Here is a 26,601-nt window from a genome sequence, read left to right on the forward strand (position 1 = left end):
ACTAATATAGAGAGCACCTGTTTGTGGGATTACACAAACTCACAAAAATAGAGGCAAAGCACTCAAAGTGAAGTTCTTAGTAAGTTCGTTCCAATTAACGAGAAAGTGACAATTTTGAAGGTTCAAGCATGTCTAAAGACTAATGTCAATGTTGCTTTGACCATCATGAAACCATAAGTAATCTTATCAATGGACAAATTAAGCTTACCTGTTTGGGACCCCTCTCCATGGACAGAGGAAGCCTCACCAAACTGCTGAGCCTTCTCAGAACTCTGGGGCCGTCAATGAGTCCGCCGGGCACTTAGTATAGGATACGTCACCGAAGAAGTCGATGACGCAGGAGCCGTAAACACTATTGGCCCCAAAGACATGACCGGGGGGACATTCGTTGTGCTCATATCAAGTGTGGAGATGGCAGCAACAGTAACTCCTGGATAAGGTCAGACTGCCCCTACTAGCTAGCTGCCGGTTTGATATTAAGTTCAACATCTACAAAAACAATTAATAAAAAAGTTACATTCCACTACTTTAATCTGGTTTGGATATACTAAAAAATATCATAACCTTGAAGCAAATTAAGATATATTTTTAATTTCATTAATACCATTAAAAAAGGAATCAAATTATCAAATATACGCGCAAAGTATATATTCATGCACAATAGGAACATCTATAGTATCCCACATGCCTATATGTATAACCTATTTACATGCCTTATGCAAACCTATATGATAAACATGAAAAAAAAAAGGACAAAACATGCAGATGCAGGGAAACAGTACATTCAACCTCAAAAAAGGTTTGCCTTGTCGGTCAGTTGAACTAATGAGCTTTTCCAGAACAAGGAAGCATGCAGTCAATAAACCTTGTATTGAAAAACAGTTTGCAAGACAATGCAACTTGCAAGGAATCGATGAATGATGGAAGAGGGCAAGCATGTACTTATTCTGGTTGGAGGTAAGGATGAATATGTGTGTGTGTGTGTGTGTGTGTGTGTGTGTGTGTACTTATGTATCATATTGAAGACAATGCAACTTGAAAAACAGTTTGCAACACAATAGTCTTAAACAGAAGTAGCATAGTGCGAATAACACTCTCACTAATTTACCATATCAACTTAATGTCTAAAAGACTTAATTATCGGTGTAGAATTAGCCAATTATTCTAACTGGTTAGCCACATGTATTCTTTATTAAACGCATCCTTTAAACAAACCAAAAGGAACCTTACGACATAAGCGCGTACATTACATATTAATATGCAAGATACAAGACAAAACAATATAAAATTATGAACCCATTAATCTACAACATCATATCTTGATTGCAGAAAACACTTTTTGATAAATTTTTGAAACATGCATGCTTTAGTAGCATGTCAATCAGTTTGTACAAAATACCATAAAATTTCCTTAGCATGCAAATTAATCACAATCTCAATGAAAGAATATCACAATGTTTCCTCCACAAGATATCCCATCCATTCCTCAACATTCGTTTAAACATGTATGATGGATACTCAAAATCATACCAAAAATAATCCAATAGTAAGAGCTAATAAAACCAATAGAGATATAAAACTCAAAGTTTTCAAGCCCTTTTCATTAGTTTTCCTTATAATTTATGGTTTTGCTATTTTCGAAATGCAACCTTAACTACAACTTTCATAATCACTTGAAAAGCTAGCTGCTGCCATCATGCATTATTTAATATACATGTATAAATGACTTGCTAGTTACTATTGCACAAAACAAAACCAATTCATGCAATTGTCTCTAAAGTAATGCCAATTATAGAACTGGTTACAAAAAGTTATTATGCACATTTTAGGAGATGTATCAATAATTTTAGGTCTTATAACTTGCAAAATCATTATAAAGATCAACATATATGATGAACAAATTATATTTCTCGCAAGTGCACGAATCAATATGATAGTGTAGCAAGCAAATACGAGTGTCGTACCCACAGGGATTTGCAAGGTCACCTAACTAAATCCAATTTTGTAGTACCCACTAGAATTAAAATAACGAAAACAACTAAACCACGAAATTCAAATAATTAACCAAGGAGAAGTTGATCAAGTAATCTTAAGTGCAGTAAATTAAAGAGAATTTATGTAAATAATTTCTGAAAACAATGGTTGAAACACTAGGTATCCAACTTCACCATATCAATCCAATTCTATGTCATTAGATAACTTAGTAAAAACAATTCAATTCAGGTTCTAGGGTTCGTTCTCTCTTTATTATGATTATCCGTTAGGCGTCCGGGTGTAACCGTATTCTTAATCATCAACTTAATCACGGCGTCTAGTCTAAGTCAATAATAAAAAATCCATTAATTGCGAAAAGAACAAAGAAAACCAAAAAGTGTCTTAGCATGGCGTCTGCATCAACAACAATTCATTCATACAAGAGAGCTATCTCAAGGCTAAGCATATGGCGTTTACTATAACCTTGTCTCATACATCTAAAAATTCATATTAAAGGTAGCTAATCAATAACATGAACATAAAGAATGATATAAGCACAGTGGATGAAACTAGAAACCGTGAATTGATAAAAGAATGAATTAACTAAGACATAGAATTATCATGAAGGCTACATCGGATCCCTAACAAAGAATTAGTTCATCACGACCATCAAATTATAATAAGACATAATTATCACAATCATGAAAAACAATGGAGAATCCCCTCGGCGTTGGCGTCTTCCTTAGGTCAATCCTCTGTGATGAAGTGCGACTCCCATTTTTCCTCCCTGCTATTTTTCACGTTTTTCTTCTTAAATAAACATCCAAGGAATGTATAGGTAGGTTTTGTTAGGCTTGCTTTGCGGAAATTGTTGAATCCCAGCCCAAACAAGAATCCCAAAATCATCAGACTTTGGTTTCCTGATCCAAACTAGACTCCACTTCTGCGTAAAATTCCAGAACTGACCTTCTCAAACTAAAACAGGTATAACTTCTTCTAGAAGCATCCAAATCATGATCTATAAAATTCTGCCGAAACAAAACATCCATAGCTTTCCATGCATATGTGACACAACACCTAGTTTGTCCTGATGAATTTTTGACGTACCAATGAAAATGATAGTTCTGTGTAGCACCTTCCAGCTCCAGTTATAATTTTCACACAGCAGCCATTAAGTTGTGGATTGAACAATTTAATATTTGATGATTGTTGGAATGCTTCTTGACTTCAATTCTTCTCAGTTTTGGTCCCTTTTAGTCTTGAAATCACCAAAAGACTCCAAAGTCTTCTCTACGGCCCATTATCAGTTGGAAATGTGCCCTAAAACCAATCATATGATGATACTTTACGGACATTTCACATGTTAAACTAATCTAGTTTAATATCAAGGGCAAATATTATTGTTTGAGCCGTCTCATATAAATGCTATACACTTAAACGATAAGTCCAAGGAATATGTGATTGGGAGAATGCGATATAAAGAAGTTAGATTCATGAGACCATTCTTTCGTAGACACATCCTAAACGTTCCGGATCATAGGATTGCCAATTGGGCATTGACAGTCCGTTAAGATTAGTACGTGTTGTGTCTTCTCTCAGGGAGAGTGACTAGTTTCGAGTCATTGGTGTGTGTGACATCAAGACAAGTACGTAGGTGCTCAATAGAGAATGAGTTCACTGAACACGATCAACAAAGAGTTCTCATATTCATGTCACATGAGAACTCATGGTTGGGATAATGCAAAGTAGTCCTTTGACCTGAGGCATCATAGTTGTCTTGTGGTTAGGTACTTGATCTTTGATTATGTCAAAGTCACCCCATCCGCGGGTGTCCACGGCATCGTCGGGGTTAAGCCACTTAGCCATGGAGGCAAGTGAATGCGCAACAAGGGATCTCTAACCTTCAAACCGTTTGAGGGAGAATACTCTATGATATGATTAAGAATCTCTGGCCAGAGTATGAATGATATTTAGGAAGTCGTTCCAAATCACATTCAAGGTAATCATATAAGCACACGAATCACATTGGATAGTAGACATGAATAAACTATCAATCCAAACAATGTGATCAAGAGTATTGTATTAGAGAAAGACCGTATTGCATTGTAATCCTAAACTGAATAGGTTCTCCACCTCTTCTGATTAGCTTGAGTAACCATGACATACTGCTAGGTGTCACTCATGGTTTGTGGAAGCCATAAACGTGTATAATCACTAAAGGGAGAATTGAAAGTAAGTTTCAATTCACAATCGATTTGAAAGAGTTTTAATCGCCCACTGCCTCGCTAAAAGGAACCTAATGGATCGTACACCGTGTGAGGCATAGATTGAAGAAACAATGGAGATGAGTAAGAATAATTAAATGGTTTAATTATTTATGGCAAGGATTAATTAATATGTTAATTAATCAAACGAATCAAGTTCGTTAAAAGACCACAGGTTAATTTTGGGCCTCAAGGCCCAATGGGCTTCGAACGTCAAGCCTTTTGACTTAAGTTGTATGACAACTTAATGACAAATAATTCACAAAGGCCTTAAAAGCCCAATGAAACCCTATGGCCGGCCATTTTGTTAAAGGAGTGGGTTTTGGACTTAATTACAAGTTTGCCACTCCAATGAATAAAGGTATAAATATGACTTTATAGCCAAAATTCATTTAGGGTTTTCTTTTGGGGAAAGGATGAGAACATAAGCTCTCCTTTCTCTCTAAAGTGCCCAGCCTCCTTGGAGGGTTTAGCTAGCAATCCTACTACTCCAAGGTCACTCATTTCTTCTCCAATCTAACCTTGGTGAAGAGACTTAGAGGTTCTCAATTTTGGGAACTTGGAGAACCATTTCATCCATCCAAATCCATAGATCTAAGATGCAAGGAATGAAGGCCATCTCTTTGGGTGATTAGCCTTTGGTTATGCAAAGAGGAATCTACAAAGGTATAATTTCTCAACTAACAAATGTTGTTTTAAGTTGAGTCAAGGTTCACTAATCTACTAGGCTTTGAATTTCATGGTTAATGTTTTGTTTTTAAGTGCATACAAGCATGATTCCGCCTTTTAATTGTTAATTGCATGCTATAGATGTTGATTAAATGAACATGTTTTTCACAAAATTTCCTTCAAGTGGTATCAGAGCCTAGGTCTAGTAGTTGGTGAATCCTTTTGGGTTTTGTAGTTCATAGTCTTTGATTTAAATGTTGTAATATGTTACAAGCTTTATTCTTGCTTCTTTGAATGTAAATTTTGTTAGAAAATTTGCCATCACAAATGTTGTAGATGAAGTTCATATGAGCATGAATATTGGAGCTAAAATTTGGTGCCATGTTTTTGGGAATTTTCAGCCAAATCCAAAAGGTGGATTTTTGGGTTCTTGTTTGACTTGTTAAAAGTGTTTTCAAGTAACTTTTGGAACCCCTATGTACCCTAGTTTGGTTATGTTATTTCCCATAAGTTTGAATGGTTTTGGGTGAAAAATGTTGATGGAAATTTTTTGAGTTTTTCATGAGTGTTCTTCATTATTCTTGACATTTTTGCTAAGAACAAAAAGTTTGGTGTTTTGATTCAAAGTTTTGATTTATTTCATAAAGTTTATGTTTTATATTTTTCAAATGTTTAAATGTGTTAGATATTTATTTAGAAAGGTGTAAGAAATATTGGTGGGTGTGTAAGGATTAATTCCCTTTCACACACACCACTTGCATGACATTTATGTCATGCACCACTTGCATGCTTTATGTCTAAAACTACAAATCAACACACACATCACTCCCTTCTCTCCAAAACCGGCCACCCTACAAGTGGGGTGTTTTTGGGGCTTTTATGTAATTACATAAAGTTTTGGTACTTTTGTGTAATTTGTAGTTTGACCCAAAAGTTTACGTATTTACGTAAAGGCCCAAAATCATTAAAGGACAAATTGTTTTGTTCCTTTAATGAAGTTTTTGAATTTGTTGAAATTTTTGGGTTCTAGTTGTAATTACATGAAGTAGTGGACTTTTGTGTTTTTACAAAGTGACCCCAAAAGTTTATGTTTTTGCAACATAGCCCAAAAAGTTGAGGTTATTGCATTTTGGCCCAAATTAGGTTGAGAACAAAATGGTTTTGTCTCTTTAAATGAGAATTGGATTTTCATTTCATTTAGCTTCATTTAAATCAATTTTATGGATACAAAAACCAAATGAAAATGTTGCATTCAATTTAATTAGTTAAAGTGTTAATTAATTAAAGGGTGATTATGAACCTAAGCCTACGATAATTGAGCTATGTGAAAGGCCGTTTCAAATTTGTTTGAACCATGGAAATGTGTAGATTAGATTTTGGTTGTAATTTGATTTGATCAAATGTTGTAAAAGAGCATAAGCTCTTCTTTACTTTAAAGTAATTTGTTTTATTCAAATGTTGTAAACAGCATAAGCTCATCTTTACTTTGAAGTACTCATTTCTTGTATTATTTAATATGCATGAAAATGGAGTAGAGGGTCCAACGCCCCTAAGACAACACGCCTTAATGTGATTAAACGCATAACTAAAATCAATCACCATCCCTAAACCGAGATTCAACACTAGGCTCGTGTTGAATCTAAACAAAGGTTCATAGTCATCCTAAGGCCCTAAGGCAACTATATAGTCCATCAAATGAATGCAAGGTTTATGTTAGTAGTATCATATACTCTTGCTTTAAAAACCGTTTTATAAGCATAGTGGGAGTATTATATACAACTAAATTCAATCAAATGGACCAATAGTTGTAATAGGACCAAAATTGTTTTAATAAAGATTAAAATGAATATTTATATGTGATGAGACCTAAAAACCCTCAACCAAACCATTATTAAGTTGAGAAGCATAAGAGTGCTTTGAACACTCTTTCGTGGCCTTCCACCGTGGTAGGCTCCGATCGTTTGTGACTCATACACCGGCTTCACCCTATCATGGGGGAGTACAAAGTGCGTGCTTACACTCAGGAGGAGTCTATATGCATACTTGATGTTGTGAAAGGTAGGCAATGAGAATAGCCAACATCATATCATTGTGAGGTTGTTCTTGAACCCCTACCCGAACTTGCATGGTGGGAATGACTTAACTAAGTGCAATGGAGCCAACATCATATCATTGTGAGGCTACATTCTCTACAGGCCAAATAAGATGGGTACTTGCAAAAGATGCAAATGAGTAAGCGTACTCTCTCATTATTATTAATGCTAGCCAACATCATATCATTGTGAGGTGGGCTTGGTAATAGTGAGTCTCCCATACCCTACTAAGAGTTACATCCAAAACTCTCGAATTCCAATGAGGGATATGGAATTTGCCAAAAATAGTGGGTGGTGCTATTTGATTTAAAGACCTGAATCAAATGGCTTAAATCAATCAATTTATATTCGTTATGTATTTGTTTACCAATATATTTGCAAACGCTATCCAAAACTCGACTAAGAAAAGCCGAATGCTTTAGTTTCCGGACTTGGTACCACAATCCCAAAGATTGTCTTAAATGGATTGTATATGTACCTAAGTAGTCTAATCATCACAATCTTCCTATTGATAATGTATCATTGGAAGAACATGTTAGATAAGTCTATCATAAAGAGGACAACACTTTTAACGTCATATTTCTTCACTTACAAATCGTTGTATGAAGAAATAAGAGTTGCTTTGAACAACCCTTAGCTAATGCAAACACTAGTGCTTGTTTCTTTGTTAAATGAACAAAGAACTTGAGAAGAAAGCACAAGGGCATGGACACTTTATGTGCCATGATTCTTCACTTACAAATTGTTGTATGAAGAAATGAGAGTTGCCTTGAACAACTCTTGAAAGTTTGTAATTATGTTTAGAACATAATGGTTGGTTGACAAAAATAGTCCATCAACATGGACTTATGATGATTTTGAATCATTGAGTGTTGAAGTGTTACACCACTTCTAGAGACGGAAACTAGGCAAGAACTTCACCTTTGTGTCCTTATCCAAATGGTTCACTAAGTTTATTGTAAACTATATAGTGAACAATAACCACACATTCTTCAAATCGTTTGATGTGTATAACACAATTGAAATAAGTTTCAAGAGAGATAGTGGGAGTTTAGGGACCTTGACTATGGTAGTCAAAGGAGAAGTCAAAAGAAGAAAGCGAAATAACTCCAAGGGAACAAACTTTCTTTATGAAAGGATGGACATTGGAAGGGGTATTTGCAAGAAATGTCTTGCAAGTGTCAAGAACACACCTTTCGAAGGTGTTGTAAATTGTTCTTGAAAAGTTCAAAACAGTTGATTCTTCTACTTGAATGCTTGATTCTGTATTAGTAACTATGTTTTGCAATCGTTGTAAAAGTGTGGCTAATAAGAAGTAGAAGATTAATGAGAGAAGAGAAAGTACTTCACATTCAGAACGTGAATTAAATGTAGATCTCTACGAAAGTAGATAGTACTTACTTCCTCATATAAACTACCAAAGAAAATGGAAAAACAAAGATTGTCTTTACATTCCAATTGAATAAAGGAACTTAATACCGTATGTTAAATGGATAAATGTTTTGTTTGACAAAACATTGTTCTTTATTAATGAATGATTAGATTATTGTAATCTAATTAATTATCTCTATAGTAGAGATGATATGGTAGTGTTAACTGTTTAGAATATAACGATGCTTAAAACCCAAAAGGTTGCAAGGTAGTGACTAATCCCAACTGAGTTGTGATACCTCTAAAACATAAATTACGAGTTGATCATAGATGGATGCTTTGGATCGTTAGATCCAGATCCAATACCTTCTTATTAAAATTGTATAGAGGCGAAATGTTCGAATCTTTATTCTTTTGGAAAGAATAAAGAATCACAAAGTTGTTGAGGTTAATTCACTTAGATGTTAGTGCCACTTGTCCACAACATAATACTACTCATGTTGTACGACATTCACCGAAGATCACTCTCGGTTGGACTATAGTTTATTTTGAATAAACACAAGTCCGAATACTTTGCAAAAGGTTTCAAAGAATTCAAGAAATGTAAGTTGATGAGTAAGACGTCTAAAGTATTTGCCTCCTTAGATTTGATCCAAGGAAAGATAACACTTTATAACAGTTTTCTTGAAAAATATCAAGGAAAGAAGCATCAAAAGATAATGGATTTCTCCATTAGGAGAAGAACGAACTTGAATAAGATTTAGTTCGTTGGATGTTATAAATTACCCATACATAGGATATATGCCTCTAAGACAATATGATTGTCAATTAGAAGATCTTCCAAAATTTTCATGACTCCATAAGATGTAGTTGGAAAGAAAGACAGATCTTAATCATGTTAAGATTTGGGGTTGTGTGCTAATAAGCAATATTTGTTTGAGAATTATCTTGTGGGTATCCTTAAATTAACATTTGGATATCACTTCTATAAACCAACTAACAAATGTTGTTTGTTGGGTAGTTCATTGTAATCCTACACCAGGATTTGCCTAAGATAGCGCAAATGAACAAGAGATAGAACTCAAAGAATGGGTTCTTTGAGAAACAAGATAGTGATCAACAAATATAACAACTTAGTTCCTATACCACAAGCTCCAAGGTAGTCGAGAAGGATTTATAAACCGTCTCAGTTGAATGGTTTGAACTTTATGACTATGTCATAGAGTTACACCTCTTAATTCGAAAGAAATAAGAATGAAAATCCTTATGACTACATTGAGTGTATATACTACATATACTCAAGGAAATGGTAAAGTACCATTTGACCCGAAATAATGAAACCTTTATAGCTAATTGGTAGCTTAAGGTGACTACAATCAAAGAGAATGGTTGACTTTGAAGAAACCATCTTTGACGTAGTCTTAGTTTCAATTAATTCGAAGATTGCTAGCTACAACTAAATGGTGATTCAATGTTTGGACATAATATGGGTTTCCGAAAACATTATTAAGATAGTCTTGATAATATATGTCTAAAACTATGAATCACAAGACATGTAAGTTGTAGAGATCCATCCATCATGGATCTTAGCAAGCTAGTGGGAGCTATAAGCGTCTTATGAGAGAAAGATCAAATCGTTTGATTTCTATAAAGATGTAAATGAATCTTTTGTTTACTAGGTTTACAAAAGATTAGTGGGAGTTAATCATGTTCCTAAAATTTAAATATATATGATATATTAATTTTGGAAATGAAAAGAATACTTCTTCGTTAAAGTTATGACTTTAAAACATTATATGAAGATAGAATGTATATGGGAGATATAGTCTATATACATGGGATGGAAATCTATATTGATAGATTTTAGGATATAATTGGATTATATCAAGCCCTAAATATAGACAAAAGATGATTGGAAGTTTCTCATATGATGATGAACTTCAATCAAAAAGGACAACTCTAGTGAGACTAAGAAGTTGCTCTTCTCAAAGAGAACGTACTCTTTGACTCCCATAGAAATAATGCGTAAATAGAATCCTTTATGCATACGCAGAAAGGTGATTTATGTATTTCATATTGTATGAAAAACATTGATATGAGTTGTACCTAGAACGGTACAAGACGATATCAGTGCAAGCCCAGGATCAGAACCATGGCAACTGTCAAGTGAGTCCTTAAGTATTTAAGAAATACTAAAGGATAAATTCCTCAAAGATCGAGGAAGAATTAGAGTAACATAATGGAAGCGTAAATGTATTAGATTATGAATCTAATCCATCATTGGATGTTTCTTCATTATGAATGAAGAGATAAACAGATATCTCTTTATTATGACTAAAGAGATATTTGGATGGAAACATTAAAGTAATGACTTTAGTGTGTTCCATTATGAATGCAAAATATATTGCCATATAGAAGTTTACAACAATGTTGTTTGGATGGGAAAGTTCATTTATGAACTCTCTATTCGGTTCCAACCAAAAAGTGTTTGACACTAATGGGGCGATAGCTCAAGCCAGGGAATCAAGGTCTCATCACGATCCAAACTCAAATGAGAGACTGAACCACATGATTGAGAATCATGTATAATGGTGATGTCGTTATTCTCAAGGTTGCTTCTATGGATAACATATAGATATCCATTGTCTAGGCCTACTACTCAGCCATTTATGAAATGACTACAGAAAAGGTATCATCACTGATGACCAAGCTGATTGGCTCTAGTGCAAGTGGGAGATTGCTGGAAATGTGCCCTAAAACCAATCATATTATGATACTTTACAGACATTTCACATGTTAAACTAATCTAGTTTAATATCAAGGGCAAAGATTATTGTTTGAGCCGTCTCATATAAATGTTATACGCTTAAACGATAAGTCCAAGGAATATGTGATTGGGAGAATGCGATCTAAAGAAGTTAGATTCATGAGACCATTCTTTCGTAGACACATCCTAAACGTTCCGAATCATAGGATTGCCAATTGGGCATTGACAGTCTGTTAAGATCAGTACGTGTTGTGTCTTCTCTCAGGGAGAGTGACTAGTCTCGAGTCATTAATGTGTGTGACATCAAGACAAGTACGTAGGTGCTCAATAGAGAATGAGTTCACTGAACACGATCAACAAAGAGTTCTCATATTCATGTCACATGAGAACTCATGGTTGGGATAATGCAAAGTAGTCCTTTGACCTGAGGCATCATAGTTGTCTTGTGGTTAGGTACTTGATCTTTGATTATGTCAAAGTCACCCCATCCGCGAATGTCCACGGCATCGTCGGGGTTAAGCCACTTAGCCATGGAGGCAAGTGAATGCGCAACAAGGGATCTCTAACCTTCAAACCGTTTGAGGGAGAATACTCTATGATATGATTAAGAATCTCTGGCCAGAGTATGAATGATATTTAGGAAGTCGTTCCAAATCACATTCAAGGTAATCATATAAGCACACGAATCACATTGGATAGTAGACATGAATAAACTATCAATCCAAACAATGTGATCAAGAGTATTGTATTAGAGAAAGACCGTATTGCATTGTAATCCTAAACTGAATAGGTTCTCCACCTCTTCTGATTAGCTTGGGTAACCATGACATACTGCTAGGTGTCACTCATGGTTTGTGGAAGCCATAAACGTGTATAATCACTAAAGGGAGAATTGAAAGTAAGTTTCAATTCACAATCGATTTGAAAGAGTTTTAATCGCCCACTGCCTCGCTAAAAGGAACCTAATGGATCGTACATCGTGTGAGGCATAGATTGAAGAAACAATGGATATGAGTAAGAATAATTAAATGGTTTAATTATTTATGGCAAGGATTAATTAATATGTTAATTAATCAAACGAATCAAGTTCGTTAAAAGACCACGGGTTAGTTTTGGGCCTCAAGGCCCAATGGGCTTCGAACGTCAAGCCCATTGACTTAAGTTGTACGAAAACTTAATGACAAATAATTCACAAAGGCCTTAAAAGCCCAATGAAACCCTATGGCCGGCCATTTTGTTAAAGGAGTGGGTTTTGGACTTAATTACAAGTTTGCCACTCCAATGAATAAAGGTATAAATGTGACTTTATAGCCAAAATTCATTTAGGGTTTTCTTTTGGGGGAAAGGATGAGAACATAAGCTCTCCTTTCTCTCTAAAGTGCCCGGCCTCCTTGGAGGATTTAGCTAGCAATCCTACTACTCCAAGGTCACTCATTTCTTCTCCAATCTAACCTTGGTGAAGAGACTTAGAGGTTCTCAATTTTGGGAACTTGGAGAACCATTTCATCCATCCAAATCCATAGATCTAAGATGCAAGGAATGAAGGCCATCTCTTTGGGTGATTAGCCTTTGGTTATGCAAAGAGGAATCTACAAAGGTATAATTTCTCAACTAACAAATGTTGTTTTAAGTTGAGTCAAGGTTCACCAATCTACTAGGCTTTGAATTTCATGGTTAATGTTTTGTTTTTAAGTACATACAAGCATGATTCCGCCTTTTAATTGTTAATTGCATGCTATAGATGTTGCTTAAATGAACATGTTTTTCACAAAATTTCCTTCATTATCTACAAAATATGCACTAAACACATCAAACAACCAATTTCACAAGAAAACATAGCGTAAAACTTAGGAAATATGGGCAATATAAATGTATAAATATTGTGTTATCAAATACCCCCAAATCTATCTTTTGCTAGTCCTCGAGCAAAATTAAAACACGACACAACTAAAAACTAAAAAATTAAAACGGAAAAGTTATTCTAAGCCACTTTGGTAGGGAATCACGATGGCACTCAGCATGTGCCACAAGCCTTTAAACCCCTAGGTATCCCTAGTTGGAGATGTTGTGTCTCCTGAGGGTTTGCCAGTTACATTACCCACAAACGTTTTACTACAAAACAAAGTTGTTAAAGACATCACTTCAATAAATTAATGAAAACCAATGTATGCCCATCACACTTCCAAAACTAAATTTATGCCTTTAAAAGCCAGTACACCACATAAAAATAATGTAGCCGACATCTCAAGCACTCAAGCTTAAAAGAATCCACACCCGGTGTGTGTACAAATTCGCCTTGACTCTAATTCTCACTTGGATATCTCTCAATTTTCTCTCAGAACATAGGCTTTCACTCATAACAAGCATATGTGATGAAGTTATGTAAAGGGAATCAAAATATAATCACATATGAGTAATATTAAAAAGAACGCAATTTCTGAAAATAGATCTCATGAAAAGAATCAAATACTAAGAACATAGGTATTAATTTTCACCATTAAGCAAGGTTTCCCCATAAATCCATTAGGTCTTTACTGTGGTTGTAATGTAAGGCTAGGGTAAGGGCTATGAAAGAAGGGATACGGAAAAACTAGAACTTGAGATATACCAAGATATTTTCATATGTGGTGTGGCTAGCCCTCAATTGAAACTTGATGTATGATTCTTGGCATCCAGGACTCATGTAATGAGAAAGGAACAATTTCTAGTCTATCTAATTTCTTTGATTTTTTTTTTTTCCCTCTTTTCTTCTTTCCTTTTTTCGTTTCTTCTTCCTTTTTTTTTTTTTTTTTTTTTTTTTTTTTTTTTTTTTTTTTTTGATGCTAGAAATTGCTAAATAATGATACAACACATGGTACCTCGTTACACACCACTTTCCTTGGTGTAGAGCTCAACTCTTATTTTCGTTTTCGTCATCTTAGTATCTCCCAAGCTATAGGGTATGGCTACAATAGTGCAAAATAGGTAGAGTATAATGTGGGTGATGAGAAAAAATTGGCCAAGTGTTTAGCTTCAAATGGGATATTGGTGCACACAAAAGGGAGGGAATAAGGCCATTTAGTGGTGGAAACATGCATAGCCTAACTTCATCTTTATAGTTCCATCTAACCCAATGGCAAGAATACCCAACATAGAGAAAAGTTCTTTAGTATCCAATGCAAATTAGTATTTATGAGATCGTAAAAATCAAAGAACGAATTTTAAAAAGTGTTTAAGAGTAGAAACAATCAAACACTCTCAACAAAAGCATAGGCTCAAAATCTCACAAGGGTAGTCTCCACTATTTCTCCACAACATCCGAACATAGACACTTTATCCACCAAAACACTTGAGATATGGCATAATGAATGAGTAAAAGTGTGATGCACAGGCCTCCTAGGCAACCCTTTAGTCAAGGTATAATGATTTAGCACATCATATACATTGCCATTAATAAATTAAAGTGACACCTCTAACATCTCATGTTTTAGACCAATCTCCCTTTTTTCTTTTCTTTTCTTTAAATCCCACCCATGATTAATTTAATTGTAGGTCATCATCCTATGCAATTTCTCATCTATGACTATAACAAGAAGACAACGTAGAGCAAGTATACAAAGGAAAATGATACACCTATCGTGGCTCCACATTGTGGAGGAATAATAGCTCCAATCGCTTTGTAGCTAGCATAGACATGCAGCACAAAACCAGAAAGGCCGCAACACCATTTCCTTCTTTTTCTTCGATCTTGTGAGCTTCTCATGGGTAATAACATCATCTACAAAAATACTCTGAAACACATATTTATTTGTTCTCTGACTATAAATAAATAAAAATAAGCAAAACAAACGTTTTCCACCCCTAAACCTAAACTAAACATTGTCCTCAATGTTTGTGACAAAAAAATTATGTAATGAGTAGAGAAGGTCTTGACAGTATGGAAACATAAACGAATATGCAAGCAAAAATTAAAAAAACAAAGTTACCGAGGTGGGTTGCCTTCCACCAAGCGCTTTAGTTAACGTCTAGGCAAGACGGAATGCACGATCTAAGGCTTGATTAAGTCAAGGTAATCAACCACCTCAAGTGCCTCAGGTGGAGGATCTGATTCAAATATGATTGGATCAATAAAAGGTAATGGGAAGGGCTCTTTTCTAGTGGCAACATTAAGCTTTCTATAATCAATGCAAATCCTCCAACCCGTAGTCACCCTTGTTGGCACCAGTTCATTATTGTCATTATTGACACTTGCAATTCCATATTTTTTTGGTACCGCTTTTGAGTTGGAAACCTCGAGAGGGGTAGTAGGCGCAACATTATGGGGTTGCGGTGCCTTGAACTCCCCTATATCTGCATCACAATTCTCGTCTTCTTCTGCCACTGTTAAAGTTTTTTCCAATTTATTTTTCATTCTATCCTGTGTCAAATTAGAAGCAACAACCGAATCCAAAGAGTCAATCGAGAAACAATCATACGAATTTAGAAGGATAAGATAGAGAATCAAACACTTTAAATTCCATGGTCTCATCAAGGACTGTCATGGTGAGCTTGCCATTTTGAACATTGATGATTGTCTTGCAGTTGCCATGAATGGGCGTCCAAGTAAAACAGGCAATTCCCGATCATGAATTGGTGCGTCCTCCATATCTAAAACAATAAAATATGCAGGAATAATTAGTTTATCGACTTGTACTAAAATATCCTCTACAATACCTCTTGGATATTTAACTGAACGGTCAGCGAGTTGTAAAGACATTGTTGTAGGCTTCAACTCCCCTAATCCCAATTGAATGTATATTGAGTAAGGTATTAAATTTATGCTTGCCCCTAAATCTAGCATAGCTTTTTCAAGCTTTGTATCACCAACAATAATATTAATATTAAAGCTCCCAGGATCCTTCAATTTAGGTGGCAATTTCCTTTGAAGAACTGCACTTACCGTTTCCGATACCATTACCTTTTCATGTGGTTCATACTTACACTTATAATTATTAAGTTCCTTGAAAATTTTTGCATAGGCCGTCATATTCCTAATCATATCAAGCAAAGGTAAGTTCACATTAACTTTAGATAATATATCATAAATTTCAGCAAAAGACTTATCCCATTTGCTTTTATTTAAGCGGCTAGGAAAGGGAACAGGTGGAACATAAGGCTTTGATGCCTTGTGGAGATTGGATGCAGCTAAAGATGGCTGCTCATTTACTTGAGGGTCTGTCCCGACAATGAAAATAGGTCCATTCATGTCCTCTCTTGTGCTACCCGTGAGTTTCTTTGATGGCTCCTCCTCCATCTCCTTTTCTTAAACTTTTTCACCTACATCATTGAGTAACACATCATTGGATTTAAAATTTAATTCAGTATTAATTACCTTACCACTTCGAAGTATTGTTATCGCCTTGGCTTGCTCCGGTTGGCTTGGAAATTTTCCAAGAACATGGCTTCACATAGCATTTGCAATTTGTCCAACTTGTACTTCCAGCTTCCTTAAAGAGGCCTCTTGTTGTTGAAATTTTTGTTCATTGTTTTGTTGGCTATTTTAGCATACTTGTATAAAAGTATTCAAAGTGTCTTCTAATGAGGGCTTTCTTAGCTGGAAAGAAGAGCTAGCTTGATTTTGATTTTGGTTATTATTCCATGAAAGAATAGGATGAAACCTCCAACTAGTATTATAAGTATTTGAAAAAGGATCAAATTTAGATTTCTGATTATAGGTATTCATCATATTAGCTTGCTCTTGTAAATATTCTGGAAAAGGCTCACTAGATGAACAAACGTTAGAGACATGACAAAAAATACCACATATTGCACATACCTCACTAAGGGCCGATCCATTATTCAAGACTACATTGCTCAATGTTTTGATTTGTTTGGTTAAATCAGCCACTTTCATAGCAAGGCCATTGCAGGCCATTATTAGGACTAATTTCATAAATGCCTGAATGCTTACCCCTAACACTTCTATGCTGAGAATTTGCACCGAGCATCTCATATAGCTCATAAGTTTGTTGTGCATTTTTTTCACCCATGGCACTACTTGCATTATAAACAATAGCCTGACAGGCTTGGGTTAATCCATCATAGAAAAACTGATTTTGTAATTCTAAAGGATAATGATGGTGAGGACATTGGATTAAAAGCATTTTAAAGCGTTCCCATGCTTCATGGAACGGCTCACCCTCCATTTGGGAAAAAGTGGCGATCTTGCTCCTGAGTTCAATAATCTTCTGGTGTGAATAAAATTTTCCAACAAACTTATTGTAAATTGCTTCCCGTGTTGCAAGTGATCTAGGTGTCAAAGACATAAGCCATTGCTTAGCTTTGTCCTGAAAACATCTCATCCGCAATTGATCTTTACTTAATCCTTGCAAAGGAAAAGTTTGAATTGTAGCATAAAAATCACGAATGAATGACAAAGGATCTTCACTAGCAACACCATAAAAAGAAGGAAGCATATTATAATGAATACCTCTCCTTCTTGCGATCAACGACCTTGCATTCACTACCTACAGAAACAAATAATTTTAGACAAATAAAATAAACAAATCCAGGGGGATACACAACTAGAAGTAGTTAGATGGGATTTTAAAACAAATCCTCGGTAATGGCGTCAGAAACTTGATGAACAAATTATATTTCTCTCAAGTGCACGAATAGATATGATAGTATAGCAAGCAAATACGAGTGTCGTACCCACATGGATTTGCAAAGTCACCTAACTAAATCCAATTTTGTAGTACCCACTAGAATTAAAATAATGAAAACAACTAAACTACGAAATTCAAATAATTAACCAAAGAGAAGTTGATCAAGTAATCTTAAGTACAGTAAATTAAAGAGAATTTATGTAAATAATTTCTTAAAACAATGGTTGAAACACTAGGTATCCGACTTCACCATATCAATCCAATTCTATGTCATTAGATAACTTAGTAAAAACAATTCAATTCAGGTTCTAGGGTTTGTTCTCTCTTTATTATGATTATCCGTTAGGCGTCCGGGTGTAACCAAGTATTCTTAATCATCAACTTAACCATGGTGTCTAGTCTAAGTCAATAATAAAAATTCCATTAAGTGCAAGAAGAACAAAGAAAACCAAAAAGTGTCTTAGCATGGCGTCTGCATCAAAAAAAAATCATTCATCCAAGAGAGCTATCTCAAGGCTAAGCATATGGCGTCTAGTCTCATACATCTAAAAATTCATATTAAAAGTAGCTAATCAATAACATGAACATAAAGAATGATATAAGCATAATGAATGAAACTAGACTGATTCAATGGAAACTGTGAATTGATAAAAAATGAAGTTAACTAAGACATAGAATTATCATGAAGGCTACATTGGATCCCTAACAAAGAATTAGTTCATCACGACCATCAAATTATAATAAGACATAATTATCACAATCATGATCACCAAGTCGGAAAAGATGTAAAAGAAAACAATGGAGAACCCCCTTGGCGTTTGCGTCTTCCTTAGGTCAATCCTTTGTGATGAAGTGCGACTCCCCTTTTTCCTCCCTGCTCTTTTTCACGTTTTTCTTCTTAAATAAACATCTAAGGAATATATAGGTAGGTTTTGTTAGGCTTGCTTTGTGGAAATTGTTGAATCCCAGCCCAAATAGGAATCCCAACATCATCAGACTTCAGTTTCCTGATCCAAACTGGACTCCACTTCTGCGTAGAATTCCTGAATTGACCTCCACATACTAAAACAGGTATAACTTCTTCTAGAAGCATCCAAATCATGATCTGTAAAATTCTTCTGAAACTAAACATCCAGAGCTTTCCATGCATATGTGACACAACACCCTGTTCGTCCTGATGAATTTTTGACGTCCCAACGAAAATGACAGTTCTGTGCAGCACCTTCCAGCTCCAGTTATAATTTTCACACAGCAGCCATTAAGTTGTGGATTGAACAATTTAACATTTGATGATTGTTGGAATGCTTCTTGACTTCAATTCTTCTCAGTTTTGATCCCTTTTAGTCTTGAAATCACCAAAAGACTACAAAGTCTTCTCTACGGCCCATTATCTACAAAATATGCACTAAACACATCAAACAACCAATTTCACAAGAAAACATAGCGTAAAACTTAGGAAATATGGGCAATATAAATATATAAATATTCTATTATCAATATAATCATCCAAGTGAATTCCTAGTCACAGTTTGCAAAACAACTCTGATTTTCAAGCCTTTAACCTGCATTATTTACCAACTACAACTGTGATTTTCAAGCCTTTAACAAAATGGAGGGGAGGGAAGGGGAGGGGAGGGGAGGGTGATTTTCAAGCCTTTAACCTCTTGTTTTTGACTAATTGTCCCTTGGATCTCAACCATTACTTTGTGATTAAACCACCTAATACAGAAGGGAAAACCTTTAACCTACTTCCATATAAAGCAACTATATTTACCATTTTTCCTGACTCATCGGAAAAATACTATAGACAAATTAAACATCAAATTCAAGAACATATGTTCAAATCCATTCACAATCAGAAATCCACCTACAAATACTTAATAAGCATTCACAAGTTTTGGACACATATACAAAAAAAAAAAGAATGATTCAGTAGCTATCTGGACATACATATAATAATGACAGTATATATGAATGCTGCCAACAAGACTACACCCACAACAACAACAAACCCTACACCCAAACCAATTTAATTCCATTCATGATACACACACACACAAGTCTATTCTTATGCTTTCATGTACATAGTGATAAAATGGACATATGGCCTCAAACAATACAAAGGAGCTAATGCAAGTTCTATATTAAAGATGCAAACACATGCTTCATAGAATTCATTTATCTTTCTCTTTGTCAATTAACCTAAGATAAGCCAAATAAAATAATCACATTTCAACATTCAGATACAAATAGGGAAATTGAATTATTCCCATTCATATATGGAAGAATCCAAAGTTGACTCCCAATTCGATACCCAGTTTTGTTTATACAAAAAAAATGGAAAAAAAAAAAAATACTCCTTCCTCCGAATTCCCAATTCGAAAACCATTACCCAATGTTCTCAACTCGAAAACCATAACCCAATAGCCACAATTCAAAAACCCTAACCCAAGATTCCCAATCGAATCCTAAATCCTTAACCTAGGATTTCCAATTCAAACCCTAAATCCCTACATGTTCTAATTAAACCAATTGAACAGAAAAATTGAAAAATTGCAATAATAAGAATTAAGGGAGAGTGAATTAAGGGATACTGGGTGCTTACCTAGTAATGTTGTGGCGGCGGGGAGATGGTGTGATGTTGGAGTGCGGTGGATACGAGAAGGGGAGTGACAGAGAGAGAGAAACATAGAGAGAGAGCGAGAGTGGAAGACACTGAGATAGCGTATGCAGATGAGAGTGAAAGCTAGAAAGAATTAGGAGAGAGGACAGTGAACTGGAGAGAATCGCATGTAGAGAATGAGAGAGAGATACAGAGGACAGTGAACTGGCAAATTTTTTTTTTTACATGTTTGCGTGACGAGGGTGTTCAAATTTTCGTTGCATGACAGTTTTTAAATAAAAAAAAAATTTAATATTTGCGTGACAAATATTTCCAACATGTCGTCGTGCATATTTGTAAATTTAAATTATTTTTTTGTTTAAATAAATAAATTTTTTTATTAGATTTTTTACAAATTTTAAAGGAAACTTTTGTTTGTATACAAAATAAATACCATTCAATACATATCATTACATTTACATCACAAGTTTTCATTAATCCTCATCTGAACTAGAATAAATATCATCACTTTCGTCAAATTTAGACTCCCATTCCTCCTCATCTGTAGGCACGTCAACATCGTCGGTCGCGCGCTCGGGTTCATTGTATCGCGTTAGATTTCTGAAGTCAATCATAATGGAGTTGATCGATATTTTGATTTCAGGAGCTCCAATTACCTGATACGGTTCTTTTACAATAGTCATATCCTGCAGTGTATTTGCACCAAGCTCTATTTAAGTCTGAAGTTGTTGGTCAGCAACATCACCACAATCATCAACGGTAGTAGGATCTCGGTCTGGAATATCATATAGCCCTCTGTGCTCAATCTTCTGAACTACTTTCCATCATCTCCCTCCCTTAGGGTCATCTATATAGAAGATTTGTTTGGCCATCGTTGCCAAAATGTAGGGGTCGTCGTTATACTAACATATGTTAGTGTTGACCGATAGCAAACCATCGTCTTGCTTAACACCTCCAACCCTACGTGGGTTTCTATCAAACCAACAACACTGAAACAGGATAACTTGACAGCGGTATTTGTAAAGCAATTGCACAACACTTGACAGTTTTTCATAGAAATTAATGTCTGCAATGTCGCTCGCACCCGGGACATGTACCCCACTATTTTGCGCACAAAGCTTGTCATCATGATCAACTGCCAAAAACTTGACACCATTTACATAACAACCGGAGTACAATTCTACGCTTAGGGGCCCAATAGCCAAGTTGTACAATTCTTCATTGTAAGCGGGCGAATTCATGTCCTTGAATTTCTTCACCTAAATAAATTGCCGTGTTAGTTTAACATTTACAATTATGCAAATAACCTAAAATATGAACAACTTGCATTTTCACAAAACCATCGAGGAAACAATTCACGGTGCTTTTTGGTATATAAATGTGAAGGATGTTCCCGCTTCATCAACTCTTCATGCTCATCTAGATAGGTAATTATCTCGTCACAATTGTTAAGTATAAACCAATGTGCTACCTCCATGTCCATTTTGTTAAACGACTCCCCTCTGATTGGTTTACCAAAGGGTTGTGCAATTTAGACAAAAATAGAAAGTTTTTCACTTCTCACACCACCGTCATTATTGCGTTGCTATCTATTGAACGTAGTCTCAATGTCTTGTAGGTACATTGCACAAAATGTAAGCGACTCAAATGCCACCCATGCCTCCATGATTGATCCTTCAGGCTTTGCCAAGTTTCTTACACTTTTTTTTAATGAACAGAGTAGTATGCATCAATAAACAAAATATCATATAAAATTAGTCAAAGGAAGCCTTGCATCACGAACTAAAGTATTTATGGCGATTATATACCTTTCTATAGGATACATCCATTGATAGTTGACGGGTCCAACTAGAAGTGCCTCCTCTGACAATTGATCATGAGGTGGATCATGCTTGTGAAGAAAGTTGGAGGAAATATTTGTTCAAACTTGCATAGAACTTCAATAATATCGTCGCACAACTGTTTAACATCGAACTTGCATAAGGATCTTACAGTTAATTGAGAAAAATATCTCGCCAACAACATAATCGTCTTCGCCACATTTTTGAGCAAGAGGTGTTGAATTCCCACAGGGAGAAAGTGTTGAAGTATGACATGACAATCATGACTCTTGAGGGCGGAAAATTTACCTTCATCCACATTTGCGCAACGGCTGATGTTTGAAGCATACCCATCTGGAAACTTTACAGAAGATAGAAACTGCAAAAACTCTTTCCTCTTGTCCTGTTTCACCAAACATTATACAAGCTTCTTTCTAGCTATGTCTCCGTCCCTTGTCATCCATAAACTTGGCCTAATACCCATTTTTTCTAGATCGATCCGACCTTTTATTATGTCCTTTGTTTTTCCCTCGATGTCTAGTATAGTTTCGATCGGTGCATCAAACACATTTTTCTCAACATGCATTACATCGATGTTGTGTCTCAATTTTAATTTGGACCAGTATAGGAGCTCGAACAACCTCATCTTATGTGTCCAGTTCAGATGTGTGTCTGGTTTTGTCCTATTTACGGATTTGCCCAACGGAGTAAAATCCAACCTATTCACCTGAGCCGAAATTTCATCTCCGGACTTTCTTTGGGTCTTGGCCAAATCTCTGTGCCGTTAAAGAAGGCTGTCTCGTTCTGATGCCACTTGTGGTCCCATGACAACCATCTACAAGGCCCTAGGTAACAAATGTTTCCCGCATGCCAACCAGACATTGTGTTCTCTTTGCAAACTAGACATGTGTAATAACCCTTAGTGCTCCACTCAAACATCATAGCATATGCAAGAAAATCGTTTATAGTCCACATCACTGCTGCTCTCAAAGTGAACATTTTCCTGATAGATTTATCATATGTGGGAACACCATTTTCTCATAATTCTTTTAGTTCATCGACCAACGGTTATAAATACACATCAATAGACTTGCCCGGATCGTCGGTTATCAACAACGTCATAATCATATATTCTTATTTCATGCACTTCCAAGGTGGAAAATTATACGGAATTGTGAAGATTGGCCAAGGTCTGTGGTTTTGGTTTAGAACTTCGAACGAATTAAACCCGTCTGTCGCAAGTCCCAATCTAACATTCCAGGACTCACGTGCAAAATCGGGGTACAGCCGATCAAACTCTTTCTAAGCTTCTCCATCTGCAGGATGTCTCATAACATTGTCATCCACTCGTCCATCCTTATGCCCCCTCTTGTTGCTTGCAGTGTGCATCGACATATACAATCGTTGCAACCTGGGCTTTAATGGGGTATAACGCATAACTTTTTATGGAATCTTCGTTGTTCTATTCTGAGAGGTCATTTTAAACTGTGACTCGTTAAATATAGGGCATTTATCCAACGCTTTATTCTCTTCGTAGAACAAAATGCAATTATTTCTACATGCGTGAATTTTTTTAATATCCCAATCCAAGACCACTCAGCACCTTCTTTGCACTTTTATGATCTTTAGGCAGGCAATTGTCCTTTGGAAGCATCCTCTTGAAAACCCCCAAAATGTAATCAAAACACTGGTTCGACATACAAAACTTTATTTTGCCATGCATCAACTTAACAATGGTCGTGAGCATTGAAAATCCTTCGCAATCAAGGTATAATTCTTGCTTGGCATTTTTTAATAGTTTTTCATATTTTTCAAATGCTTCACTGTCCATGGTGGGAGGGACATCATCTTCTACTTCCTCATTCTTATTCGATCTAAGGTTTGGAAAACCATCATTGATAATGTCTATACTTTGGTCATTTGGGTCCACAACAAATTCAACTATATCCACTGCTCGGGTAATGTGGGAGGATGAAGCATATTGTATTTGTTCTCCATGATGATTCCACGTAGTATAGGTCTCCATCATCCCATTTCTGACTAAATGGTATCGAACAGTTTCAAAATATTCAATCATTAAGTTGTTACACTTTCTACAAGGACACCAAATTTGAGTTGAACCGTGGTTGTTTGCAACTGCAAAATCAATGAACTAATTTATTCCATCAAAATGTTAGGATTACGTATCCACTGTTTGTCCATTTCACCTGCAAAAAAAATAAAAAATAAAAAATTACAAGATTTACAACAACTTCAATTATGACATGCCACCTTATACCTCCGTTATGGGTCCTATCTCATTCGAGAATGCAAAGTTACATGTTGTAATCTACGGTTCCAACATATTAGAGTTTGATCGTAGGAAAACTTCGGCAACATCTCCCTGTAGTTCTTCAAGTGCACACATAGATACAAAAAACTACGATGCACCCAAAGAATGCAAAGTGATGCTACCAAATTTCCCACGTTCAAACTCTAATGCCTGAATTGTAAAATACATGTAATTGTGCATTCTCAAACTATCCAAAATTTTGGGACAATTCAAGAATTAATTGGACCACAGTCATGCTTTTGCATCCATTCACGAAATCTAACTAATTCTCAAACGAGAAACTAAGCTCATATGAACATTGCAAACCATTTTTTGTACATTCATACAAAAATGTTTGCATACAAATACATAAAGTCACAACACCTATAAACTACATACAACACAATTTAAATGAATGGAAATTAAGTTAGTTACGAAAAATTATACCTCCGAGACTAATGATAATCCCGATGGCTCGAAATTCCAGCAGAAGAAGGCAGCTGTTGTAATTGTTTTACAGCTTCCTGCATTCTGGGTAAGTTCAGTAAAGTGAAATACTTTGCGCAACGAAAGCACCATTGCGCAAAACATGGAGCTTCAACTTTTTGGCGCTATCCAACTACGTTTTGCCATGTTTTTTAAACCACATAAATACTTAATAAATCAATAACTTATTTCATTATACCATTTGTGCATAATTAATTAATATACATATTTATTAAAATGCATTAATTTTATTCATAATAAACATTAATTACATATTTAATTTAACCGTTCATACTAAAAAAACTTAAAATTCAGATCTAATTATTAAATAAGCAATAAAATAAAAATAAAAAATACTATTCTACTCCTCCACCGGTCGTTATGGTTCTCGCTGTAGTTTTGCAGCGAGTTGATTATTAAACTTCAACTCCCAGAAATGAGACTTGAACATGTTGTCTATAGCTTTCATCAGATTTGGGTTACTTTTGCCAATGTCCTAATTGGGCTGTCATGCAAAAATTATTAAATTAAAATCTCACTATTATATTATATTTAACAAACATTATTATTATTTAACTAATAAAATTAACACATACAACTAACTCATCAATCATGTGCATCTTTAGCTCATCGGGGATGGCTGTCCAGGACTCCCAATCCGCAACACATTTGGTATGCACCAATGCTCCAACATCGGACCAAAAGCTGGCACAAAATATATTTTCATAATACTAAAACTAAATAAAAACTTTTATACAAAATGCAAAATTTACAACGCAAACCTTTTCCAGAACCTTCACCATCCGTTGTCTTTGACGAACGCGCACCACTGTCAGCCATCGTACAAACACTCAAAGAACGATATAATCTGCAGAATTGTTAGGCTTTTCCGAAACAAATTGTGAAGAATAAGGAGAGCATAAGAGCATATTTATAGGAAGGTTAGGGTGCACGACGAACACTTTGTCGCACAAATATCTACACTAAATATGGTATTAATTCCTCTGATTCATATGCACCAAATACTTTGACCTAAAATTGAACGCCCTTTGCGTGACGAAGCATATGTCACGCAAAGTTTTGCACAGCGACGAAGCCTTTGTTGCTTAAACTCTCTAGTGACGAAGTCTTTGACTCGCAAACTCTTTAGCAACGAACGTGAATGATTGTAATTATGATGTTTATGTAAACATAGATATCTATGTTTACGTAAACTTCATAATTACAAACAAATATTCAGTTATAATATTTATTCTAAAAATAATTAAAACCTTAAATAAATTGAATTAATCCATTCAATTATTTAAAAAATCAAATAGGAATTAAAGCCTAATAAGTCCAAATACATAACCTATAAAAAAACCTTAAATTTAAATATTGTCCTAAAAAACATAAATTTAAAACTACTGTTTCGATGGTTCTCCATTCAGCTCCACATCATAACACCATCGCTTGTAACCTCCCTTCAACGCCTCCTCCATCAACTTCATCAACCCTTCGTTCGTATCATCATCAAGAGTATACTTACTGACACACCCCGACCCGAAATGTCCACTAAGACTCCGAATTGAGCTATGATGGCTGACACCTAGAAGGT

General features: G+C 35.4%; 1 protein-coding gene and 1 pseudogene across 1 annotated transcript; one reads left to right on the forward strand and one right to left on the reverse strand.

The window, feature by feature from the left end:
• Window positions 1-15,165: 15,165 nt before the first annotated feature.
• Window positions 15,166-16,410, reverse strand: LOC126625507 (uncharacterized). The gene is made up of 3 exons (XM_050294581.1): window positions 15,831-16,410; window positions 15,670-15,764; window positions 15,166-15,534 (listed from the first exon to the last, which is right to left on the reverse strand). The coding sequence occupies exons 1-3, from the start codon at window positions 16,408-16,410 to the stop codon at window positions 15,166-15,168; spliced, it is 1,044 nt and encodes a 347-aa protein (XP_050150538.1).
• An 818-nt stretch (window positions 16,411-17,228) lies between these two features.
• LOC126627554 (small nucleolar RNA R71) lies at window positions 17,229-17,335 on the forward strand (annotated as a pseudogene).
• Window positions 17,336-26,601: the final 9,266 nt, after the last annotated feature.

The sequence above is a fragment of the Malus sylvestris genome, chromosome 6 (assembly GCF_916048215.2).
Source record: "Malus sylvestris chromosome 6, drMalSylv7.2, whole genome shotgun sequence".
NCBI lineage: Eukaryota > Viridiplantae > Streptophyta > Magnoliopsida > Rosales > Rosaceae > Malus > Malus sylvestris.

Excerpts from the sequence above, each read along its gene's own strand:
- LOC126625507 (XM_050294581.1), bottom strand. The coding sequence starts at position 16,410 with ATGGAGGAGGAGCCATCAAAGAAACTCACGGGTAGCACAAGAGAGGAC. Across the intron at positions 15,765-15,830 it reads TTCAGTTAAATATCCAAGAG|ATATGGAGGACGCACCAATT; the intron begins GTATTGTAGAGG and ends TTATTGTTTTAG. Across the intron at positions 15,535-15,669 it reads AATCATCAATGTTCAAAATG|GATAGAATGAAAAATAAATT; the intron begins GCAAGCTCACCA and ends AATTTGACACAG.